This window comes from Pimephales promelas, chromosome 1 (genome assembly GCF_988280905.1).
Source record: "Pimephales promelas chromosome 1, fPimPro1.hap1.1, whole genome shotgun sequence".
Classification (NCBI taxonomy): domain Eukaryota; kingdom Metazoa; phylum Chordata; class Actinopteri; order Cypriniformes; family Leuciscidae; genus Pimephales; species Pimephales promelas.
In genome coordinates, this window is record NC_142769.1 from 5,761,662 (window position 1) to 5,787,736 (window position 26,075).

A 26,075-nucleotide genomic window follows, 5' to 3' on the forward strand; every position below is an offset into this window, starting at 1 on the left:
AAACCGGTTTTCAAAAGTTTGCATTTTTTCAGGCACCCAAAACGCCGCTGTCGTGAAAGACCAAAATGAATAAAACGTTCTACATTTTTAGTTGAAAAAGCCCCTACACTGTAAAAATTAATCCTGTAAAAAAACAACAAAAAAAAACAGTAAACTACTGGCAGCTGTGGTAGCCAGCATCATACCGTAAAAATACGGTGCGTTACTGTTTTTGAAATTAACAGCTAAATACCGTATTGTCAACTACAGTATAAAACTTTAATTTAATAGGTATATGCTCTAACAGAAAAACAGTAACACACCGTATTTTTACGGTATGATGCTGGCAACCACAGCTGCCAGTAGTTTACCATTTTTTTACAGAATTATTTTTACAATATCACAATTTTGGATTTATTTCGATTAATCGTGCAGCTCTAACAAAGTAATGAACTGCAGTTCAGACTTAAGCCGCCTTTCCACTGCACACGACATTCGCATACGATTGTCGCAATTCGCCTCCTAGTGGCAGTCTCACGGAACTTTGAAATTGGTCGGCTATTCACAAAGGTAAAATCAATGATGAATGTAATGCATTCAAGAATATATCCACACAAAATAAATGATTTAAATACATCTACAACAAAAACAATAGATTTTACAGAGCTAATCAATATAAATATTGATTTAATTATTATAAAATATTTTTTTCTGCCATAATTATTAATAACCGTCATTTTACAGAAATAGCGTTTACAGAATAACATTACAGAGTTGAAATATTGGTAATTCTAGCCTCACGCTCATAGTTTTGATTAGAATACATCACATCCGGTCGGCCGGCACATCCGGTCCAAAGCTCAAATCGGGTCCGAATTTTCCGCATACGCATATTGATCGGAACTCCCCACGCGACTCGCCATTGGAAATGAATGACTTCCGGTCAGACGACTATCGTTTGTCGTGTGCAGTGCAAAGGCGGCTTAACTGAGAATCTGATTCATACGTGTTTCTTATTCACCAAAAAGACAAATCTCGAGAATCAGAATTACTCACTATGATTCACTAACAAGAACCAACTCATAAGAGTCATTTGCTCGACACTGAATACTAATGCAGGGAACACTTTCAGAGTACATTTTATACATTGTCGGAAGAACGAATGTTCAAGAACAACTCATGAAATTCATTCGGTTGCAGTATTGATATAAAAATGGAATTTGTCTTGCTGTTTAATCTAGTTTATACGGCAAATCGCAAAACAAGTATCCAATGCTAGAGAAAGAAACATAGGAAACATTCCCAATCCTTTCCTTTCAAGCTACACGCTCGAACCTGTTCAGACGAGCCCTTGTGCCGCCCAGCATGACTCTGTTTCAACCACAACCCCATGCGGCTGCCTTCAGTCCCACTCCATCTCGCAGAGAGAGAGAGAGAAATTTATGAAGCCCCTGGTCCTCAGGTCTGTAGAGGTGTTTTATGGTAGGACCTGCAGGACCTATTAAGGCAGTGCGGATCTCTCCTATCCGAGCGCGGGTATCGATCGACAGCAGCACCAGGCCCGGGCCTGCTATCCTAGTTAAAGCCCTGTGTGTGTGTGTGTGTGTGTGTGTGTGTGTGTGACAGTACACAGTAGGAAATGAAAATGGGGTCTTGGTGTGTAATGATCTGTGTGTGAATAAAATGAGCAGACTGGAGAGACAAAAAGGAAGATAAATCAAATTATCCCTCTGTTCCTGCAGGAGCTGCACTGCAAGCGCTCATGCTCAGCTGCTTCACCGAGGATATGTTTGGGAGAGGAAATGAAAGGAAGGCAGATGGGGAGAAAATGGTAAGGATGTGAGAAAGGAGTTGAGGAGACGTGTTGAGAAAGAGACACTTATCGGTAAGCTTTGTCACCAAACCTTAGTGAGTTGACATAGGCAGCTTCCCTCTATAAGCCTAATTCAAATGGAACTTAAGTGACTGATGGGGAATGGTTTGAATAGGCAGCAACGCCACACATTGTACACTTGTATCCCGTTTACTTTATCTAAAAGATCAACATAAGCACGAGAAAATGGCACGTCTACATCAACATCTTTAAAAATATCTGCATGCACAATAGAGTTGCCATGATATCTTAATCATATTTATGATACTATACCAGCTAACATGTCATAATTCCAAAGTTTTTTAATTCCACCAGGAGCTGAATGAAAAAAAACTGCATATATTGTTGTTTATTATTATTTTTTCATTATTGCAATTAGCAGTAGTCTATAGTGCAGTAGTTATGTTGCCTTCATTATGTGCACGTCATATCTACCATATGGAAACTTTGAATTCTTAATAATATTCGAGTTGGAAACGAGTCAAGAGAATCGGTGTTATTGACTGCGGGAGGAATATATACAGCATGGCCATAAAAGAAGATTTTTTTTTGTACATACATTGGAAGTATATGATCACCAAACTGTTTGGTTACCAACAATCTTCTGTGTTGATCGCAGAAGAAAGTAATTCAGGTTTGGCATGACATGAGGGTGAGTAAATGATGAGAATTTTTGGTTGAAATTGAGGTTGTGCAAATTACTCACTTTTTGTGGTGTTTTATGCAAATATGTAATTATTTGTTGGGTTATCATGTACTAGTGATGCAGGTATATTCAGTATTCACTAAAAAAGTACAAAAAAAAAATGTTTTACACATCTTCCAATGTCCAACTTTGACCACTTCTGTTAATTTCCACATTGACAGTTATTTGTCAATGCCAATAAATCTCAAAATGACCACACATCAGCTGATATATTAGCCATTGCACCATGTTATGTTAATTTGGGGATAGTGCTAATTTAAACAACTTTAAATCTTGAAAATGTATTATTATGGAGAAATTCTAGATGAATAAATGCTGTAAAAATGTTCACTGTTACTTGGTGCATTAATTCATGTTAACATATTGAACAATATTGTAAAGTGCTATTGAGTTTTGTATCTGTTGATTTTACTGTTGTTTGATTTTACTGTTTTTACTGTTGATTTTACTGTAGATTTTACCGTTGTTGATTTTACTGTTATTTTACTGTTGATTTTACTGTTGTTTTATGCAAATATGTAATTATTTGTTGGGTTATCATGTACTAGTGATGCAGGTATATTCAGTATTCACTAAAAAAGTGCCATTGCACCATGTTATGGTAATACCATGGTATTTGGATATGCATCATTGTATTCGTTCAAGTACCTTGGACTACTGTGTAACGCACTGGTATAAATATGGTAATAAAAGGACATGTATCATAGTAATGCTATCATATTATATGATACTGGGGTGGTGATGGCGCAGTGGATGAGACACATGCCTTTGGTGTGAGAGACCCGGGTTCGAATCCACTGTGAGATGCCAACGTGTCCCTGAGCAAGACACAAGAAACCCCTAGTTGCTCCAGAGGCGTGCGACCTCTGACTTATATAGCAATTGTAAATCGCTTTGGATAAAAGCGTAAAGTAAATTTTTTTTTAAACCACCATTTTTTGAATTGGCATTGTGGATACACTTTACACTGAGAACCTCAGAACCTACAGCAGCTGGAACAAAGCAAATACACACATGCGAAGAGAGAGAGAGAGAGAGGAAGGGAGATCTTTGGGGGCTAGTAATGAAGGGGGGGTCTTATAGTGGTCCTATAGGTCCAGACCTCCCTGAACCCCACCCCCACCCCCGGCTCCTCTCCCTCCACCTGCTCTCATTAATGCACCCCTCGCACATCATTAAGACGTTTGCTGTAGAATTAATAGAAAGACAGATTAAAAATAAATTAAGAAAAATGCGTTGGAGAATGCCTGCACGCACTTCATAAATCACCCGGGCAAAGGCAGGCGCTGGCTCCCTATAATTAACTGCAGACTATTTATTTTATCCTGACGGTATAAATTAGAATTCAGACACACAGATTATATTAGGGGTGTCTGTCATGCGGAACTGCAGCGAGATGTGCGGAATATTTTAAGGATACAAAGAGGAGAGTGGAGAAGAGGAATGAGAAAGATAAAAGGGGGATGGGGAAAAATTTTCTTTACACTCTGCAAAGAAACATATCTTTAGTTTTACAAAGAGATACTACCAAAATAATTGCATGAATTAAAAAAAAACAAAAAAACAATATACATACACAGAACTCTGACTTTTCAACCGATAACTGGCAGGTCAAATGTGTTTAACCCTAAAGGTGTGGTCACATTTACCATTGCTCAGCAAATTTTCACCCGCGAAAGGGCAAAAAGTTCCCCAAGCAGATGTTGCTCACGTTCACCGGGCTGATCAACAGAAAGCTGCTTGGTTTGAAAGTGCTTCATACTACTAACAATCGAAATTTTATTGCATGTTATATTTCGCAGTGCTTGCACATTTCTAATGCTTGCACATTTGCAGTCCAACACAGCAACATTGGCTAAACCAATTACATATGGAGGGAGCATTTTAAAATAATCATAATTTTTGCAATAATGTTTGGTAATGATAGTCTATTATTGTGGTGCAGTTAAAAAGCACCATTTGGCTAATTTGATCAGGCATTCAACTATAATAAACATCTATGCTTGTTGTATTTTGTTTTTTATGGACTTTTATTTTGTATCTCCTTGTTTTGCATGTGTTCATTTACCTTAGGCCATGTCCACACTAATACGTTTTCGTTTCAAAACGTATATTTTTCTCTCCGTTTTGGCCTTCCGTCCACACTGAGACACCGTTTTAAGTCAACAAAAACGTATCGTTTGGAAAACGCTCTCCAAAGTGGATAAATTTGAAAACGCCGTTTTCGCGTTGTAGTGTGGACAGTGAAACCGGAGGTATTTCAAAACGATGACGCAAGTTTAGTCATGTGATCCATGTAGTACCAATAGATATTCATGTTTATCGGTATTGTGCCTGTTATGTGTTATTCATTTTTACACTATTGCTAAAATATGTTACTTTCTATGTTACTTAATATGTGCTATTCTTCATAGCACAGAAGCCTACTGCAAAGATGACAGATAATGTAGTCTACTCACATTTGCTGTCCTGCGGCAAAACAGGAGAGCAGTTGCGTTTTAGACCAAACATAGGGTGACTGAATGCGACCTGGACGCATCCGTGATGGTGAGATATTTTGCTAAATAAAATTATCCTGTTATTGTGCGATGACATTATTATTTATTTTCCCATCTGTATCATCTCAGTGAGCTTTTGTGAAGTTTCACACATGCGCAGTAAAGTGAATTTAGAAGTTTCTCATCCACACTGAAACGTCGGAAAACACCTGAAAACGCTAGTGTGGACGTAGAGCGTTTTTAAACGAAAACCCCGTTTTCAAATGTATCCGGATTAATGTGGACGTAGCCTTAGTGATTGTTTCGATGGTTACTGTTTATGTTCTTCACCTGTGTGTTGTTTGGTTGCTCGTTTGCTCTAGTACCGTATGTATTGGACTGTTTCTGTCTTGAGTTCTCGGTTATTTGTCTTTGTTTTGATTTAATTTGCCTACTTGAGTTGTCTTTATTTATTAAAACTACTTTCATAATGACATAATCAAGTTATAATGGTAAACTAAGGCTATGTTTACACGGAAACGATCTGAAGAGAAAAGCAAAAGTGGCGTTGTGTTATCACTTTGCTATTTTGCGTTTAGACAAGTGTTTTGGGTGGGAAATCTGCATGCATATGGTGACGCAAAAGTGTGTAAAATTCGATGTAGTAAGCACTCCAGGCGGCTAGGTGGCGATGTGAAGACCACTGCCACACAACAACACCAAGTCCGCTCGCCTGCGTACAACCTTCACTCTAGCAGACTTTTGCGTTTTTACCCTTTACACAGGAACTCTAGAGGGTGGTTTCACTTTTTTGCGTTTTTAAAAACGCTGTCGCCGTGTAAACGAAAGGCACATCTGATAATTTTTTTGTTTCACGTTTTCACCCGCGAGCGTTCTTGTGCAAACAGGATAAGCTATAGTATATAATCGTATATCTCTTATCAAACTACAATAATGGCCGAACGCGGGGAGTTGAACCGAGTGTGAATTCATCGACCTGGAGAGCGGGCGGGGAAAGACGCAACTCCATTTTATTTAACCCTTATGCTGCATTAGGGACATTTTTGGTCTTTTGCAGTTTAATTTCTTTGACCATTTTGGCTGTTTTAATGCAAATGGTATGAAATTTGGCAAAATTGTGACTTTTTGGATACATGTAAAAAATGTGATCCCATTTTGCAAAATATGTATAACACACACTGTGTAGATCAAATAGTAACACTCAGCACCATAAAGACCAAAAATGGCCCATTGAAACCCATTAAAATGTTGTTTAAATCTGAGGCTGTCAGTAATACATGAAACATGATTTTTGCACAAACATCCTTTCATTTTGAAGCAAAAGCATTATATTTGCATTATATAGTGTATTCCACCAGATGACGTCACTACATATTTATTCCCTATGGGTGGAAATGCACCTTATTTTAGGCAATAGGCAATGTTTAATAGGTGGCCATTTTTGGTCTCTAACGCGCTAAGTGGGATTTTTTGCAAAGTGGGACTGTGATAATCCAAATCTAAAGTTTTCTCTTTGCATTTAGTTTATTGAAAATAATTGAATTTTTGCGTTTTTTCCTCTTATACAAATCGATGGTTTCGCAAACAAAACTGGTAATTAAAGGGTTAAAATCCTGAAATTGAATACATTTTTGGTAGTTATGATGAGGACTGATGCTGGTTAAAAGATTTAACTTGGTAAAAGTGGAAAATAATAATAATATATAATATTTTAGGCAATGTTTAATATGTGGCCATTTTTGGTCCTTAATGCACTCAACGGTGTTAAAAATCTAATGCAGCACAAGGGTGAAAGGGGTCGCTTTGAAACGGGTCGCTCACAGACGCACATCAGAAAAGGGCTAGAAAAGGGGCCTGTGGAGCTATAATGATGAGGAATTCAGACCCAAGCATTGCAGTTACAGTATGCTTTATATAGACCACAAATGTATGATTTAGAAGTAAAAATGAATGATTTAAAAGCATGATATGTACCCTTTAAATATGTTCTGATTGGCTATGATTTGCATTTTCGCTTCCAGTGAGGACAAACTTGCAGCTGGAAACCTATCCTGTTGCGTCTGTTAGAGCAACGCCAACTTCCCGTTTTTGATGATTCTGAGCAGCACAGTGGATCAACAGGTCAGAGTCACATCCACTAGGACTGAAGCCACAAATACCCTTGACAACCCGACCCATTTAAAGCCTCCCTCTCTGTTTATGAATGTTTGTGTGCCTCAAAGATACTTTCGTCCTCGTTCTCTGCCATAAACGCGCAAAGAGGAAAGGATCCTTCTCAGGAAGCCAGACACGTCCGCAGCGGCCTCTTCATGAAAGAGAAGTAAAGACACGGGCTCCTGTCCTCCTCGTTCACATTCCCCCGCTCTGCCGGTGCATTAAGTCAGTCCACTGAAGACAGGCATCTTAAAACAAACCCCACCGCTCTCATAATCAATGACAAAAACAGACGCACCGGACCAAAGGCTTTTTACTCACACATTTTCTTCTAAGGACACAAAAAAGGGTATTTTTTCTCCATCTTCATCATTGGTCGAGGCCTTATGGAGAGGATAATGCATTTGGTCCCTGTCGCGTCACAGCCCTCACAAAGCTCAGCGGCAATTTCAGGCTTCCATCCCATTTTTGTATCTAGTCCCTTTAGTCCTGCACCGCAGAGACTTTGCTTTGCTTGATACGGGGTGTACAAATACACAAGCAAGCCAAAAACTGACAAAAACAGTCACAATGTAGTCATAAAAAGGATCGCACTGGGCACAAAAAAAAAAAAAAAAACCCACTGTGATCAGATACATCAAGCTCATTTCTCCAGACTCCAATGCAGATGGTTGTTCTCCTCTCCCCCCTCCAAGCCAGGAGAGAGTATATCAGTCTGGAGGAAATAAATACATACTTATTACATTCTACGTGCTGCATACATTCACCTCCATAATGTATTGCAACGTTCGGTGTGGTGCATGCTGGGGTGAAAAATGAGAATGCAGAAGCACTGCAGAAAGAAAAAAAAAGGATTTTTAGTGAGACTGAGCTTGGTTGCTACACACTACGATAAAAAATGTGACTTTACTATGGTAATGAGGGACTATAGATGTGCATAAAAAATAGCATTGGTTTTATTAGAGCAACCAGACGTGACTACTTTTTCGGACTAAGATTGCTTAAAATGTCCGCGATTTGAGTTGGTTTAGATATTGACGTGCCTCTAGAATATGTACAAATATATTTTGTAGATCCCGCCTTCTCATTAACCACATTTGGTCGTTTAGGTACAATGCCTGACGCGATTGGTCAAACTACTTTTCAATCATTATGTCTTCAGCAAATATGTTGTGTCCCAGAATTCGTCCCATTCGCCAAAATGAAAATGCCTTACTCGAGCTGTATGTGTGGAAAAAAAACGTGAGACAGGTTCAGGTAGAGTAGCGAATGGCTGTCTCCATACACTGCCCAAATGAAAAGGTAAATTCATGAAAAGATTACAAGAATTCCTTGTGCTTTCGTCCTGGTGCGTCTCAGTGGCCAAAGAAAAGAGGAGATACTAATACAAACCAGTTAGAAGCACAAAACATTAGCTAAGTTTGTGAGCTAAATGAAACATTAGATGAAACATGAAACTTGCAATGAACAATTTTTGGTAACACTTTACAATAAGGTTCACAAGTTAACATTAGTTAATGTATTAAGGGTCCCACTTTATATTAAGTGGCTTTAAGTACTATGTACTTACATTGAAACTAATAATTTGATACAATGGACTTATTGTGTACATACATGTTTTTACATTGTACTTACATTTTAAAAATACCTGCATGTAATTACAGCTGTAATTAATTTATGTAATTACATTTGTAATTACAATGTTGACCCTACCCTTGCACCTTAACCCACCCTTAAACTGACCCATACCACCTCACCTGTCCCTAACCTTACCCCTATCACACCTCAATAGCAGCAAAAGTGTTTTACAATACAACAGGAACACAATAACACGTTGTACTTATTTTTCGATGTAATTACATAGTACTTAGAGCCACTTAATATAAAGTGGGACCGTATTAAGTATTAGTAAATGTTGAAATTAACACGAAAAAAAGATTAATAAATGCTGTATACGTGCAGTTTATTATTAAATCATGCTCACTAGTAAACAAATGTTAACTAATGAACCTTGTTATAAAGTGTTACCAAATTTTTTTGTTTTGTTATAAATGTATACCAATACGTTTTTAACAAGTTGCATATACAGTGATGAGAATAAGTTTGGACTCCCATGCTAAAGTTGCCTAAAAAGAGGGGGGAAAAATCATCTTTTGGATATTGATCTTAATGCCATAATTAAAAAATTAGGAAAAAACAATTTTCTTTGTGAATGAATAATGTCTATTGTCAATAATGTCTAATAAATAAATAAATGTTCTTCCTTAAAATACAGGGTGCATAAGTCAGGGCACCCCTATGTTAAATTCCCATAGAGTCAGGCAGATTTTTTGTTTAAAAAGCCAGTTATTTCATGGATCCAGGATAATATGCATCCTGATAAAGTTCCCATTGACCTTTGGAATTAAAATATCCCCACATCATCACACACCATTCACTATGCCTAGAGATTGGCACGGTTTTACTTCAGTTAGCCTAATAGCTGGTTTGATTTGCATTGAAAGACGATCTTATGGAAAGTACCCCATGCCAATCTCTAGGTGTGGTGAAGGGTGTGTGATGATGTGGGGATATTTTAATTCCAAAGGCAACTTTATCAGGATGCATATTATCCTGGATCCAAGAAATAACTGGCTTTTAAAGAATAAAAATCTGCCTGACTCTATGGGAATTTAACATAGGGGTGTCCTGACTTATGCACCCTGTATTTTAAGGAAAAAAACATTTATTTATTTATGATACATTATTCATTCACAAAGAAAATTTGTGTATTTAAAGGTTAGAGTTTTCCTCATTTTTCTAATTAAGGCATTAAGATCAATATCCAAAAGATGATTTTTGTATTCCTCTTTTTAAGCAACTTTAGCATGGGGGTCCAAACTTATTCACATCACTGTATATGCAAATAGCATATTTATGGCTAGTTAAATACATCAAATAATGTATTAACTAATTCTAACATTTTCATTTTCATCTTATTTGAAAAGCACAACAGTAGTTCTATGTTTCACTGTGCTGTACCATGAATAGTATAGTTGACAAAGAAACTGAGTGCCAAGCTGTACACCGTCTACACGGCTCACACCCAAGCCAATCACACATCTGTCATGCAACCGTCAAACCCCCTGCACCGCGTCCCGGCAGTTCCACCCGCAAACAGTAGGTGTCTCTCTTTCACTGTGCATGGCCCTCATCCACCGCCGGCCCCCTCCCCTGCCTCAAAAACCCCATCTCCACATAATATATACACCATCATTTGAAAATGGCAGCTTTTTGAAAATTCACCTTGATTATCAGACATTAAAAGTGACTTGAGCAGCGCTGAGTGTCTGGCTGGGGAGATGGTTGCAGACAGCCGAACAATGCGGCGGGAACGGCATTAACGCCTCGCTGGGCCATGCAGCCGCGCAGCCCTTTGTTCTCTCCCTCATCCAATTATTTTTAACGTGCGCCTCCTTCACAACAACAAGAGAGAATTTAATTTTAATGCACTCTGTAAGAAAAGCCCCCCAAAATACATCTATTCTTAAAAGGAGGAGGAAAGAATACGGACAAGGGGTTAAGAATTAATCAGGGGCTGCAAAGTGCAGGCATTGCAATGTCTGCAACTGTAACCCTTAGAAAAACAAAAATACCGGATAAAATGGGTTTTGAGAATAAAAAAAAAAAAAAAAAAATCCAGGGACTCTTGCAGGAAGGTATGCGCCCAAATATTTTTCTAATTGGACGAGCACTTTATCTTGCTGTCAGTGAGGTTATAAAAATGCGCACAGTTCCCAGAAGGAGAGAAGCAGCTCTATAGCCGGCCCTTTATTACTGCACGCTAGTGTCTGATATATGCTCCTGCCTTAACCTTTCATCTAAGCCCAACACACACAGACGCACACAAGCCTGAGTTTTATGCAGAAATGCACTGAAATTCTGTGTTGTTGTGAATGTTACAGGGGATCGTGGTGATTATACACTGGAAGTGCTGCAAAAAGCCATTTAGTAAGTCATACGTTACATTAATATACCGTAGCCGTCTGGATGCAGTCACGTACATGCACGCACGCACACCTCAAAAACACGATTCAACCTGACAGAAAAAGCAAATTAGAATCCTGCGTGTTCTGCGCAAGGCTGTTGCCATCTAAAAGCTGCACTACGGCCAATTTTCTCAGCGGTATGAAATGATTGTTTTTTTTTTCTTTCTTATCGGCGTCGAGGCAGCATCTACAGCAGTGAGAATTTAAAATGAAAAGCCCTTAGTTTTTGTCCCCAGGAACACAAAATAGACAAACATCCGAACGTGCGGGCACACACCCACACGCAAAATTAGATCTTGGGTTCTAGGCTCGACAACTAACTGTTTGTGTGTAAGCCTCGCTCTGCGGCACAGCAAAAGCAATTCTCTGGAGATGCTGAAATTAAAGGGCAGAATCCAGCCTGTTTATGGTTGGCACTCCGCTCTCCTCTCAATCAAGTGTTTTATTAGCAATCATTCGGCACTCTCCGGGCCCTAACACTCCTCCGCCAGAGGAAGGAGGGGTTTCAGGATGGTCACCCCCGCTCCCACAGCTGCCTACAGATGCTGGACTACACACAGCTGATTACTCCCACCTGGAGCCAAAGTCACCATTAACCTCTACGAGGGCTCAAGCGGCCTCCCGTCCCTACAGCTTCCCCAAGAGGGTTACGGAGACACAACCAGTGAGACGCAAAGAATAGAGAGAAGAATAAGAAGAAGTTTCAACCATGGTTTAGCAGTTAGTGCTATAGTGCTCATGTCAAGTCAAGTATATTTATATATATATACTCTTAGAAGAAATGGTTCTATTTAGAACCAGAAATGGTTCCATCCCCCGCTTCATATATGGAAATCCAAAATGGTTCTATATAGAACCATTTTTTTTTGGTAAAAGGTTCTATTGGCCAAGTATGGAACCCCAGGGTTATATATAGAACCCTTTTTTTTAAGAGTGTATAGAACCTTTTAGGGGTTCCAAATACATAGCGCTGATAGAACCTTTTATAGAAGCTTTTCTTCTAAGAGTGTAGCGCTTTTCACAATATATATTGCATCAAAGCAGCTTCACAGTATCAATCAAAACAAAATATCAGTGTTCGTTTCTTAGTGGAAAAAACATCCACGTTTGGTAGAGCTGATCAATGGTATTAATGATTGGTTAACAAATTTGATTATCCCCAACTTATCAAGCCAAAGGCAACAGTGGCAAGGAACCGAAAAACTCCATCAACCGACCGACTGGTGTCCTAAAACTCCATCAGGTGACCCAATGGAGAAAAAAAAAACAACAACAAAATTTTGGAGAACCAAAATTTCTCCATTGGTGGGGACACCTGATGTGGGACATTCAGGTTCAATTCTGCCAATACTTTCACCCTGAAGTTAGCGATGTAAAGTCTGACACATTTGGAACATTGAACTTTTAGTCTCTAATTGTGTTGGATCCCAATTCGCCTACATAAACTATGTAAAAATGACATTGAGTGTGTAGGAGAAGAGTAGGTCCGTTTTACAACATAAAACCACATCATTATTGTGGGCCAGGCGCAATACGGTGCCAGGCACGACGCAAGTGTTTTTTTGCTAGTTTCAGCCTGACGCAGTTATCATTTTCACGTCCTACGTTATTTAAAGCAGCACTATGTCGGTTTATTCCAAGTTACGCCCAAAACAGACCCACTACTCATTAAAAGATTAGAGAAAACCCTTTTAGAGCATGTGCGTGCCGACCATTTTTCCCGCCGTTAAACTAGCAAAAGTGGATTCGGACATGCCCTAAGTGCATTTGAGCCCTGTGCTTTAGACCATATGCTTAGATCGTTAAAATAGGGCCCTGTGACTTTAACGAACCACGAGGGCCTGGAGCCAGAGGGGTGTAAGTGGCATTTTGGGCGAATATGAGTATTTTATATCAAAATAAAGGTCTAGATGAGCTCTATCCAATGGTGCCAAAATACCTATCTGAGATCAAACTGTATTGAATAAAGCAACAAAAAGGTGTATCTGACGTATTTTACGTATTTTTTTTTATTTGAAAATGTTTTAGAACATGTTCATTGTGTTAATATGCCATACATTTTTTACTTAAATACTCATTAATGTAAGTCTGCAAGTTATGCTTACATGAATTAGTTAGGCTGCAACTACAGTGTGTTCTCCCTAGTGGACGAGCACGACAACCGTCTGGATTGAGCCGAGTGGGGGACATATCTAGGGTCTTCAAGTGGGCACCTTCCATCCTCAGTGTTTCGTCGACTAGCCCACGACACCTCAAGAGGGCTCGACAGTGACTCCCTCCATCCCCGACTCAACTCAGCCCAGCTTACTGACCTCCACATCCCTCCTGCTGCTGAGATCTAACCACAATCTCACAATCTCCACAACCCAACCATACGCACCAACCCGTTTGACTAAGGCTGTCGAGCCCCACTGGTGCGTATGCAGTTTCAGTGGCAATGGTTCCGTATGGCATACCACCTACCGCAAAACACAATATCTGGCCAACCACCGTCATTCAAACAATATACACAGGAAAACAATGACTGCTAAATGACTGCTTAAAATCTGCTAAAAAATATTTTGATGCTCCCCCAATACACATTTTACTGACTATATGTAACGTTGTAAGTACAAGTACATAGTAACTACTAACCCTAACACCCTACTACTGTCTAATAATCGGATAATGAGAGTGAGTTGACATGTAGTTGCAAAGTTCCATCAAAATAAAGGGTAAACTTGATATTACTTTGCTGATGGCTGTTGACACCACAAGAATGTGCACTGTCCCAAACACTTCACTAGAGACTATCCTCAGCTGTGACAAGGAATGCAGCAGACAGGGAAAATATCCATTTTGCACTTTTAAGAGCTTCCAAAAAGAACTGAGCACTGATCAAACTTTTACTATATTAAAATTATACACTCACCTAAAGAATTATCAGGAACACCATACTAATACAGTGTTTGACCCCCTTTCGCCTTCAGAACTGCCTTAATTCTATGTGGCATTGATTCAACAAGGCATTCTTTAGAAATGTTGGCCCAAATTGATAGGATAGCATCTTGCAGTTGATGGAGATTTGTGGGATGCACATCCAGGGCACGAAGCTCCCGTTCCACCACATCCCAAAGATGCTCTATTGGGTTGAGATCTGGTGACTGTGGGGTCCATTTTAGTACAGTGAACTCATTGTCATGTTCAAGAAACCAATTTGTAATGATTCGAGCTTTGTGACATGGTCCATTATCCTGCTGGGAGTAGCCATCAGAGGATAGGTACATGGTGGCCATAAAGGGATGGACATGGTCAGAAACAATGCTCAGGCAGGCCGTGGCATTTAAACGATGCCCAATTGGCACTAAGGGGCCTAAAGTGTGCCAAGAAAACATCCCGCACACCATTACACCACCACCACCAGCCTGCACAGTGGTAACAAGGCATGATGGATCCATGTTCTCATTCTGTTTACGCCAAATTCTGACTCTACCATCTGCATGTCTCAACAGAAATCGAGACTTATCAGACCAGGTAACATTTTTACATTCTTCAACTGTCCAATTTACGTGAGCTTTTGCAAATTGTAGCCTCTTTTTCCTATTTGTAGTGGAGATGAGTGGTACCCGGTGGGTCTTCTGCTGTTGTAGCCCATCCGCCTCAAGGTTGTGCGTGTTGTGGCTTCACAAATGCTTTGATGCATACCTCGGTTGTAACGAGTGGATATTTCAGTCAAAGTTGCTCTTCTATCAGCTTGAATCAGTCGGCCCATTCTCCTCTGACCTCTAGCATCAACAAGACGTTTTCACCCACAGGACTGCCGCATACTGGATGTTTTTCCCTTTTCACACCATTTTTGTAAACCCTAGAAATGGTTCTGCTAACTGAGCAGATTGTGAAATACTAAGACTGGCCCGTCTGGCATCAACAACCATGCCAAGCTCAAAATTGCTTAAATCACCTTTCTTTCCCATTCTGACATTCAGTTTGGAATTCAGGAGATTGTCTTGACCAGGACCACACCCCTAAATGCATTTAAGCTACTGCCATGTAATTAGTTGATTAGATAATTGCATTAATGAGAAATTGAGAGATCACTGAAAAGATGGGTCACTGTCTGCTTCAAAACGGACTCTGGTGCGATTCGAATGGAATGTGAACACACACACACAAAAAGGGCAGAATGCTCAAGCATACCTGATTTTCCTTGTTATTGCTCAAACCAGTTCAGTACAGGATCACAGCAATCTTGGTTTGCGTTTGTGACGGAGGGATTACTGCCACTGTTTTGACTCCTTTACATATTTTATAAGCTATTCACGAGTTCTCAGCGGGTGAAAATATCATCAAATGTAGGATATCCACATACAATGAGCTCATTTAGCCCAGCATACAGCATTGTTTCGGATGTTCGGTAAGTTCCATTGCAAAATATACGTAATAAAAGCAGTCTAATCAGGTTATGAACGTATCTCTATGGCTATGCCTTTAGGTTCGGTATAAGAATTATAAGGTTATATATAGGTTATAAGAATATCTGAACATGCAATATATCTAATTATAAAACGGTTAGTTCCAATCCTTGATTCTGATTGGTGCATCATTCATGATAAAACACGGCTATGACCGCTTCACCTAAACGGTTCTATTTATCACTGCGCAACACTGCAGTTCCTATGTGTTTTTTTATTTGAGCTTTCATGCATGTTACACATTGGAACGTTGTTGCTGTTCGCGGTCAGGGACTATTTTTTTTCTAGCGGAAGGAAGGCTTTTAGTGAATTTACTTCATGAAAGTTGCTTTTTACTTTAATATTTTTCTAGTATTTTCTTGTGTTTTTTTTATTTTATTAAAAATATATTTTTATTGTATTTTTCCTCTTTCAGAAGATGCATAAAAGCGTCCCCTACTGTATAACAGTGAAAACCCAGAAACCCAGAAATTTCGGTCAAATTTTGGAGAAAGGGTTATAAAAGTGGAAAAAGTGTGGGGTAGTGAAGACAGTTACCTGCTGACAGACTGAACTATGCTGAGATTTCAGCCTGGACACTTTCTCCTCCAGCCACTGTATCTGCTCAGCCTGTGAACACACACATGCACAAAGAGCATGAAATTCACATCACAAATGTTTACCATCAAACACAGAAATGTTTCAAGAAGGAGACAATAACCCGAGCAAAGATGGTAGCTCAGAACAAACAAAGCAGTGAGAAAATGGCTGCACTGTTCAGTCATAATGAGAAGCGGAGGTGTGTGTGTGTGTGTGTGTGTGTCAGGTTCTCTGCTCTGCTCTCATCACATCTGCTGTCAGTAATCTGTTCCTGAGCCAGCAGTGCTGGGATTAAGTGCAGTCTGCAGATAAAGGATGTATGCGTCATTAAAACACACAAGACCAACACATACACACTCACAGAGCCACCGGTGAGTAATAATGCTGCCACAGTTTCAATCACACGCAGCTTCATTTCTATGTGAAAATCATGGCCGTTCAGAGCGTGGAAGTCTCAGATGTGAAGTTCTTTCGAAAGCAAACTATCCAGCTGTGCATTGGAGAAATAATGATTTTAAAAGGGATGAATCAACCCAAAAAAATATATTCTTGGTAACTCTTTATTTAACAGTGTCTTTGTTGCATGTAATAACAGAAAACAATGCATAATTAACGGCAACAAACTATAACCCTATAGTAATTAGTGTACTTAAATACATTGTAACAAGGACACCTTCAAGTAAAGCTTAACCAAATTATCTTATGTACTCACCATAATGTATTTCTAAACTATTTCTTTCTTTCCAAAAAAAGGAAAAAACTCTCCATAAAGTAGTCCATGTGACTTTAATTTAAACTTTAAATTTTCAAGTTAATTGAATTGAATCTGCGGCTATGCGTGTTGCACTAGACCTGTCATATCTGGCTATAACATATCACATCATATAACATCTCCAATAATGCTCTCACACACTTATTTTTTAACATTTTGGGATGAGTAGAATTTGCATGCCTTCAACCCCCAAATACATAAATCCATCTCGCGTTTAAAGACACTTATATGTCATATAAATATGAGGTTTGATTTACGATGACTGAATTTTGCTCTGTCCCTCTCATCATGCTATTATATGGCTTTAAAAAAATTGGAATATAAAGTGAGTAAAGGACTTTTGGACCACTTTTATGGTGCCTTTTAGACATTTTTCGAGCTAGTCACGGTAGGATTGTTAAAAAAAACACGTCCTTTTATGTTCCACAGAAGAAATTAAGTTTGGGACGTCATGAGAAATAATGAACACATTTTCATTTCAGGCTGAGTTATGCCTTGAAGGAAACAATGATGTCCATGTGTACACATTTTAGGTCTGATTCTTTGCAGGAAATGCTGAAAAATACTATGCTTCTCAATAGAGGAAATTTGATTAAGGCACCAGATCATGAACAAAAGATAATGGTCACAGAGAACAAGAACAAAGCACACATGAACTCTCACTGATATCCTGACAAGGACCTCAAAAGCTTTCAGCCATGCACTATTCCATTCAATATAAAATTCAGCCCTTATGGAAAAAATACACAAATTTTAGAACACAAATTTAGCTAGTAGCTAGTAAGTAACACAGCTAGTAAGAGCTGTGCAAGTAAACCTCACTCCCGTGGTCTCAAGCGTCTAGATGCTAGCGTCTAGAAACTGTGTTTTTTATATCATCCATGTTAACACGCCCGCCTCTCATGCCGGAAACGTATGTTCGAATCCCGCTCAGAGTGGGGCGAGTAGAACCAGAGGGGTTATATTGATCCCGTGACTTAGGGTAGGAGTGAGGTTTAGCGGGGTTGAGTGTAACAGAGGCCAGCTGTGCAAGTAAACCTCACTCCCTTGGCCTCAAGAGGTGCGTTAGAGGCTGCGATTTTTACCGCACCATTCCAAAAACACTTGAGAGAAAGACATCTCAGTAAAATGAATAGAGGTCAACTGGATAAACAGAATAGCATTAGCTGCAGTAATGACTCCCAGACCATGTGACATTACAGAGAGGTGAGAGCCAATGAGAAAGCAGCAGATGGAATATGAATAACAGAAACTGTAAGAAACTTGTTTGACATACAAACAAGTACTACAGTATTTCCATGGCTTCTTGGATATATCCTATGGTATTCACTGAAGTACCCTGCAATACTATGTATATACTATGGTTTATCAATATTTATCATTCAATACTATGGTATCACCAGCTGATAGCATCACTGCACCATGGTACCAGTGGTATTTTATTATATTTCTATACATTATAGTTTTTGTTAATATTTTAAATTAGATTTTTTTTCAGTTTTCACTTTTAGTTTGAGTTTAAGTACTTCAAGGTAAAGGGGTGGTTGTTATGATTTGTCTTTTCTTTAGTTAGAGTGTAATGTTGCTGTTTGCGCATAAACATCTGCAAAGTTACAATGCTCAAAGTTCAAAGCAAAGGCCGGGAGATATTTTCTTTTACAGAAATTGCTTTTTAAGGACTACAACAAACGGTTGGTAGGGACTACAATGAGGTTCTTCCACAGGTTAGTGACATTAATAACCCTAAAACTTACATAAACCCCGCCCCTGGGAACGCGATTTATAGATTATCATGACATAATATGCTAATCAATGACTAGAAGATAGTTAACTCTACATCAGCTACAGAAATTCATCAACTAACCATTCAGAAATGTCCTGTTGCTTTCTACATGTCGTCACTACTTCTCAAGTCTCTCCATCTTTGTCTGACTCCGGTTTGAACATAAAAGGCTAAAAGTTGTTGAACTTTTCAGTGCATGTCTGTGCAAGGTAATCGCTAACACTGGAGCTGTTGAAGCTCCGCCCTTTGTGCCAGGAGCAGCATCATATTATTTGCATTTAAAGGGACTCACACACACACACAGAAAAAAAAAAAAAGAAAAAAAGAACGGCGCATCAAAATGTGGGGTATTTTGAGCTAATATATATATATATATATATATATAAAATTTTAAGTTATTTTTTAATGGTATACATTTTTCTAATAGTATTTTTTAATGGTATATATATATATATATAGTTTTAAGTTATTTTGTTTCAAGAAACAACATTTTTTAATGGTTTTAGTTAACAATAAAAATATGTATGGCACCACAACAGGACTTTGAATGTATTTCCATTCCTAGTACAGGTGCATCTACTCTCTATACTGTATATATAGTAGGCACCATCAGTGTGACTCTATTTGTAAATTGTGAATTATCCAATCTCAATGTGCTTTGGGCATCCTGCATCCCATCCTGGCTCCGGCTCAGCTGGGCTTGAACATTTCTTCCTAGTTTCTTGGGCCTCTTTGCACTTTTCGAACACCGTGGACCGGACCAAACTAAGCTCCGCAGATACTCTGTCCACCTGCAGGGCGGCGCCAGACACGAGAAACATAATGCAATAGAATCTTCTTTTAAGGGCACATACGTAAAGACACACTCATTCAATCTGACCCTTGGTGGAGGTGACCTCCTTGCAATCAGCCCCGTGGAACACTTATTTCCCAGCTATAATCAAACCCGCTCACCAAGGCCTGACCTTTTCTCAGCAGCCCCTCAGCCATGGCTATGTATAACTCCAATATAAAACCCAGCCCCCTAGAGAGAGACATCTGCTAGAGCTCAGATCCACGGCCATACAGGTTAATTAGGGAGAGAGAGCACAAGCACACCGCTGCACAAACAAGCTAGAAAGATCTCGGACTATATGAAAGGTATGATATATGTAAGTTGCACCTAATATCAAACTAGTATTTACTATTCTCGTGGTAACAAACTAAATGAAAGAACCAACTTGGAACCTATAAAGCAAGGCAGCTTTAAAGATCATTATGCGGTCCTCTTAATAACATCTCAAGCACTTATTTTCTAATCATGCAGATATAGCTCCTAAATTCTTGAATTATGATGGAAGAGCTTACATGGCAATACATATTTCCATATTATGATAAATGCTCATTTTTTTAGTGAATATTTGACATCAACAATGGTACTCAGTGGCCTGGTGCCGTTTCATTTCCATAAGAGCTTCATTCTCCACCGACACCTTCACCAGATTCCCTTTCACCTCCGAGAGCTACAAGAGAGCAGACACACTTCATATAGCTCTCATAGTATGCAATTATTTTACACTAAAGCAATAAATACTTTTGACAGATCATGTGCACTTGAAGGCAAGTGGCCTAGAATAGCTGTTTTAATCTACATAAAGTGGATCGCATGATCAGAGCGTTACATCCTCTGGCTTTTTTTAGAGCTGATATTAACATCCTCTTCAGGTCACTTTAAAAAGGTATAATGCTGCTAAACATATATATAAATTGGGTTCTAAATGTTTTGAGATTACTTTACTTCAACCACATTCTCAAGTGGACAAAAACGCACATCGCAAACCAAGGCCATAACCACCCCAAACAAAGAGCAGGGCAAATCCACCTATAATAATTTACACTTCATGTACTCTTCAGTGTGACACTTCACTTTTAACAGTGAATTAGTAAGATGTAAGTAGTTAAACACTTTTTACGGTAGAAATGTTAAGCGAACGCCAGTAGTATCAAACAATGATAAAAACAACTTGATTTTTTTGGTCAAATTTCTCAGGACGATATGGAACTAAACATCCAGATAGTTCTCCCCAGCTACAGAGTAACTGAATCAGCCACATGCCTGTGAATACGATATTTCAAATGCTATTGGTAAACAAAACCGTGATCCACACCAATAGGTGCCAGTATAAAGTGCAATAGCACTATCATATCGCTGAATCATGAAGAAGAATAAAATACTTCTGGAAAATATTACACTTTAATTCAGTCTCACAAAGTAATGAATCTAATTTAAAAGAGTCTGAAGCTGTGAACATAGAGATAATAAAGGTGCCTCACACGATAACAAACAAGCTGGAGCGAAAAAGGGCTGTGAACTTATATGTGTGAGTGTTAGTAAACAAGGGCACTGCGAGTGTGAGGTTGTTCTCTCAGCAATCAGTGTAGAGCTCCCCTAACAAGTCTGCCATGACGCCTAGCGACAGGTGACACAGCCACTGGTGACGGACAGCACTGGCCTGAGCTCCGATTGGTCAGCTGTCCGATCCAGGAGGGGAGGGCTGAGAGTCTCACTGCAGCAAACACTAGCTTGTAGCAACATGTCTAATATCACAAACAGTTTTCAATGCATTGCAATTATGCATATATTACATTTTACAACCTAACAGAAAGAAAAATAACAATATTCAGTAGAGATTCACTTGGATTTACGAAGATTCCAAAGTCAACCTGAATTCTCATCAAATTCTAACAAGATCACACACACTTGTGACTCCTTTGAGAAATATCTTAGATAAAAGTTGATACATGGGTTTAGCGGGCTGGGTTTTGTGTCGTGTTTTAAAGGGATACTTTTCCACTTTTTTTTTTTTTTTGGAAATAGGCTCATTTTACCACCCCCCCAGAGTTAAACAGTTGGGTTTTACCGTTTTCGAATGTATTCAGCTGAGTTTTTGATATTTAGAAGAATATCCGTAACCACACAATTTCTGGTCCCATTGACTTCCATAGTATATTTTTTTCCTATTATTGTTTTGGAAATAGGCTCATTTTACCACTTCCCCAGATAAACAGTTGGGTTTTACCGTTTTCGAATGTATTCAGCCGATTTTTTGATATTTAGAAGAATATCAGTAACCAGACAGTTTCTGGTCCCATTGACTTCCATAGTATATTTTTTTTCTTACCATTTTTTTGGAAATAGACTCATTTTACCACTCCCCCAGAGTTAAACAGTTGGGTTTTACTGTTTTCGAATGTATTCGGCTGATTTTTTGATATTTAGAAGAATATCAGTAACCAGACAGTTTCTGGTCCCATTGACTTCCATAGTATACTTTTTTTCTTACCATTTTTTTGGAAATAGACTCATTTTACCACTCCCCCAGAGTTAAACAGTTGGGTTTTACCGTTTTCGAATGTATTCGGCTGATTTTTTGATATTTAGAAGAATATCAGTAACCAGACAGTTTCTGGTCTCATTGACTTCCATAGTATATTTTTTTCCTACTATAGAAGTCGATGAGACCAGAAACTGTCTGGTTACTGATATTCTTCTAAATATCAGATAAGCGGCTGAATGGATTTGAAAACGGTAAAACTCAACTGTGGGAGTTGTAAATTGAGACTATTTCCAAAAAAAAAAGAGTATCCCTTTAAGTATCTATCTGCATTTTTCCTCTGCTAGTAAATGTCTTCTCTGGGATCATGTTCCCTGGCATCTGGCAAAAAAAATCGTGAGACCCTCCTCACCTCAACAGGGGAGGGGCAAACACCTGTCTCAAACCACTCTCACTTCAGTCCAGCAGCCAGCTGTTCAACACATGTACTGCACGGTCTACAGCAAACATGGAATAACATAAAAACAACAGATTTCAGACCCAAAACAACTGCATTTTAAGCATTGTACCACCACGTGCAAGTCAAAACAATCGTCCTCATGTCAAAGTAACAACTGCCACTCAAAAGCCGCTATCATTACAACAAGTACCATTGTAATGTATGAAAACAACAGAAGCGTTCAGTTCATTATACTGTAGCAGCTTGGATTGGGATCATTTCGCGTGTTTTTTTTTTTTTTTTTTCTTTCCCTCAAAGCCTTTTCAAAATCATCCGTGACTGAACATTTGCTCTTGGTAAGATTTGTGTGTAACAGCACAAGCCAAATCGTTATAATTACAGCTATTCTTCGAATGTGAAATCATCCTTCTTAGAAGAAGAGAAAAAATACACTAATGACTGCAAACGCAGTGGTCTGAGATTAAAGTATCTTGTCCAAAACAAAAGCGAGAGGGGGAAAAAGAGAGAGAGGGAAAGAGGGCCTGAGCAGCATGGGCCTGGCCGTGATGTTTTTACCTGAGCTTGTAGCTCCTGATCTTTCTTCCTGGCATCTTGCAGCTGCCCGTGAAGCTGCCGGTTGCGGTCGTGTCCCCTCTGGAGCTCCTGCTGGCTTTCTTGCAGCTCTCTCTGCAGATCCCACAGCCTCTGCTCTTGGACGTCCAGCTATCCAACCACAATAGAGGGCAGGGCGGAGAGGAAGAGAAAATCAATCCACTACAAAGAGTCTCCTTCTCTGCTCGCCTGCCCGTTTCGCAGAACTAGAGCTCCGGCAAAGAGGAACCGGTGTCCGCCTGGCCCTCAACGCATCCCAAACAACCTTGAGCGGTTCAACCCTTCACATACACCCAGACACTCTAGACAGCCCAAAAATCAATGCTTCTTAAACAAATGCGAAATCGCAGCTCATTGTGAACAAGCAATACTTCTGCAGGCAAATCTTCGGTTACTCCACCATTGCGACACGTCAATCCATTGCAACAAAAAGTTATTAGTAGGCCCACCACGTCACGTCAAAAACAAATAATTCTGATTGCAATCAGCACAATATGGTCACCTGCGAAAGAGAACGGAGAGGCGGGGAAGATGGGAGTCAAGAAAAGGAGAAAGGAGGAGGAGGAGGTTTGGCAAACCCCTTGTTCCGGTCCAGTCCGACATCATCAAGCATCCTCATCTGCATTTCAAATTGTCGCCCGATGACAGCCACATATCCAAAATGGAGGCCCCGCAACGATCAATTAATCAGCCGCACTCATTAGAGGCCCAAGAGTAATCCACAAATTCGCCTAAGTCACCTAAATCAAACGGTCGCCCCTCGCTTTACCCATTGATTGTGGTCTGGTGACGAGCACTTCAAACCTTGCCTCGTCCTCTCATCCGTCCGTTGGCACGGCGAACGCTCGGATTCCTGCCAGATTGTAGACTAAAACGATGAGGGAAGAATGAGAATCGTTTCCCTTTAATCCTAAAAACCCAGCTCATCCTTTTGCTCTGCTTTTCGGTGTGTGATGCAAGCCGATAACCCTGCTCTTTCTTTGCCTTACAATTGCGCTCTCTCTCCATTCTCCCCTCCTAAACTGATCAATACTTCATTTAAATCATGACATTAGCACACTACAACTGGAAAAAACAGCTGAAAGGAATAGCAAAACGCTTCTTGTGGCTGAAAAATGGATCATACCTTCAAATAGTAACCATAACTGTTTGTTTATATGTGAAAACAAAGGTTGAAACGCATGTGACGCTCAGGACCAACATCATTGTTTTATTTTCAGCTCCCAAGACTGACTGATCAATATCGCATTTGAATCCAGAGAGAGGGGTGATGCCGCTAAATGAAATGCAAATAGCTCTGCCGTAATCAACACGTCCGGCTGAGACGAACGCTAATGATATTTCCGTACACAAAGAACATGTAGCCATACGCATTGGCGGTGGCGTGGTATGCGCCGTCATGCATTTGTTTATTCATGCAGGATGCTGTAAGAATAATCAGAGCGCTATGCAAACACTCCACACTTAAGACTTGAAGGGACGGTAATCATCGACGCAGGGGAGGGGGGTGGGGGGGGGGTCGTGGGAGCAGAAAGAAGAAGAAAAAAAAAGGTAATTTTCTGTCGCGGATCTGCATAGCAGGCGCACGAGAGAGTCTTATCTGCCTAATGGTCATTAGCGGAGCTTATTTACCTGAACGCTTTGGGCGTCACGGGCCTGATGAGAGAGGAGCAGGTCTTGCCGGAGTCTTTGGATGCTCGCGTCCCGACGTGACAACTGCGGTTCGGGTTTCACATCCCGAACGTGGCGGTGAGGAAGGAATGGAGGGCGTGAGGGGTTTTTGAGAGGAAAGAGAGGGAGGTGGAGAGAGAGGGAAGGGAAGAGTGAATCACTCCAGGAACATGCACTTACATATAGTCGGGTGCCAATGTCAACCAATGAGCAATTAGGCAGACAAGACCAAAGTTATTGATCGGGTTTGGGGCTCTTTCCCAGGCTAACTAAGCTGAGGATGTGTGATGGCTGAAAAAGAGGAGGAGGGGGGGGGGATTTCGAAGGGCTACTCCCTCTAGCTCTCACTGGGCCTGTGGTGGCGAAGAGGGCCTGGTCATTTAACCTTCTATTGATCTTCCTCCTAAACAGATGTGCATGTAAAATGTATACACTAACGGTCTTTCACCTGTCAATACATTGCACAGTCAGACTGCTGGGGAAATGGTCCCATGTTTCGCAGACATCAGGGTTCTTGGGACGATCATAGGTTACCAACCAGGTTGTAGACTTTAGCATTGCTTTATGAATGTGCTTGAGGGTACACACCATTCATTTGAGATGCATGAAACCAAGGTTGTAAGGGATAGAAGTAGAGTCTTTTCAATTGGCTGTAGAGACTTTAAGGGATAGTTCTCCCAAAAATAATCATTTACTCCCCAAACCTGCATGATGTTCTTTCTTCTGCATAACACAAAGGAGGGTATTTTGAAGATTGGTTTAATGGCAGTAGGGTCCTTATTGATTTTGGTTGTATGGACAAAAAAAAAAACAGACATTTTGTGTTTCACTGAAGAAAGAAAGTCATACAATATGATACTTTTTCATTTTTGGGTGAACTATTATTGTAGGTTCCATATCAGGTTCGCAAAGTTTTTAGATGTCTGTCATACTCGCATCTATAAAGTTGATGAATGAGTTATTAGAATTCTTTGTGCACCAAGGTCTAAGGACAAAAAAATTAAGAGCGTTGAGTGTCAAAAACTGTGTGAATTGTGGCCGTACCTCAGTCTTCAACAGCTTTGTTCCTCTGAGGGCTGTGAGATCAGCGGAAGCCTAAAGAGGAAGACATGCATCCGATGAGACTATGAAAGAAAAATGACCATTAATGTCTCTACATTAGCTCAATTGTTTCTGCAAGACAGGAAATAAATGGAGAGTAAATTGAGACAATCAT

The 26,075-nt window shown here is 39.7% G+C and overlaps 1 protein-coding gene across 1 annotated transcript in view; it reads right to left on the reverse strand.

The window, feature by feature from the left end:
* pmfbp1 (polyamine modulated factor 1 binding protein 1) overlaps positions 1–26,075 on the reverse strand; it is a 300,111-nt gene that overhangs the window by 149,635 nt on the left and 124,401 nt on the right. The window contains exons 4-7 of the mRNA XM_089119591.1: positions 25,904–25,954; positions 24,821–24,904; positions 23,153–23,299; positions 16,227–16,298 (exon numbers count right to left, since the gene is read on the reverse strand). Coding sequence (XP_088975717.1) covers positions 16,227–16,298; positions 23,153–23,299; positions 24,821–24,904; positions 25,904–25,954 — 354 coding nt within the window. The remainder of the gene's footprint in view (positions 1–16,226; positions 16,299–23,152; positions 23,300–24,820; positions 24,905–25,903; positions 25,955–26,075) is intronic.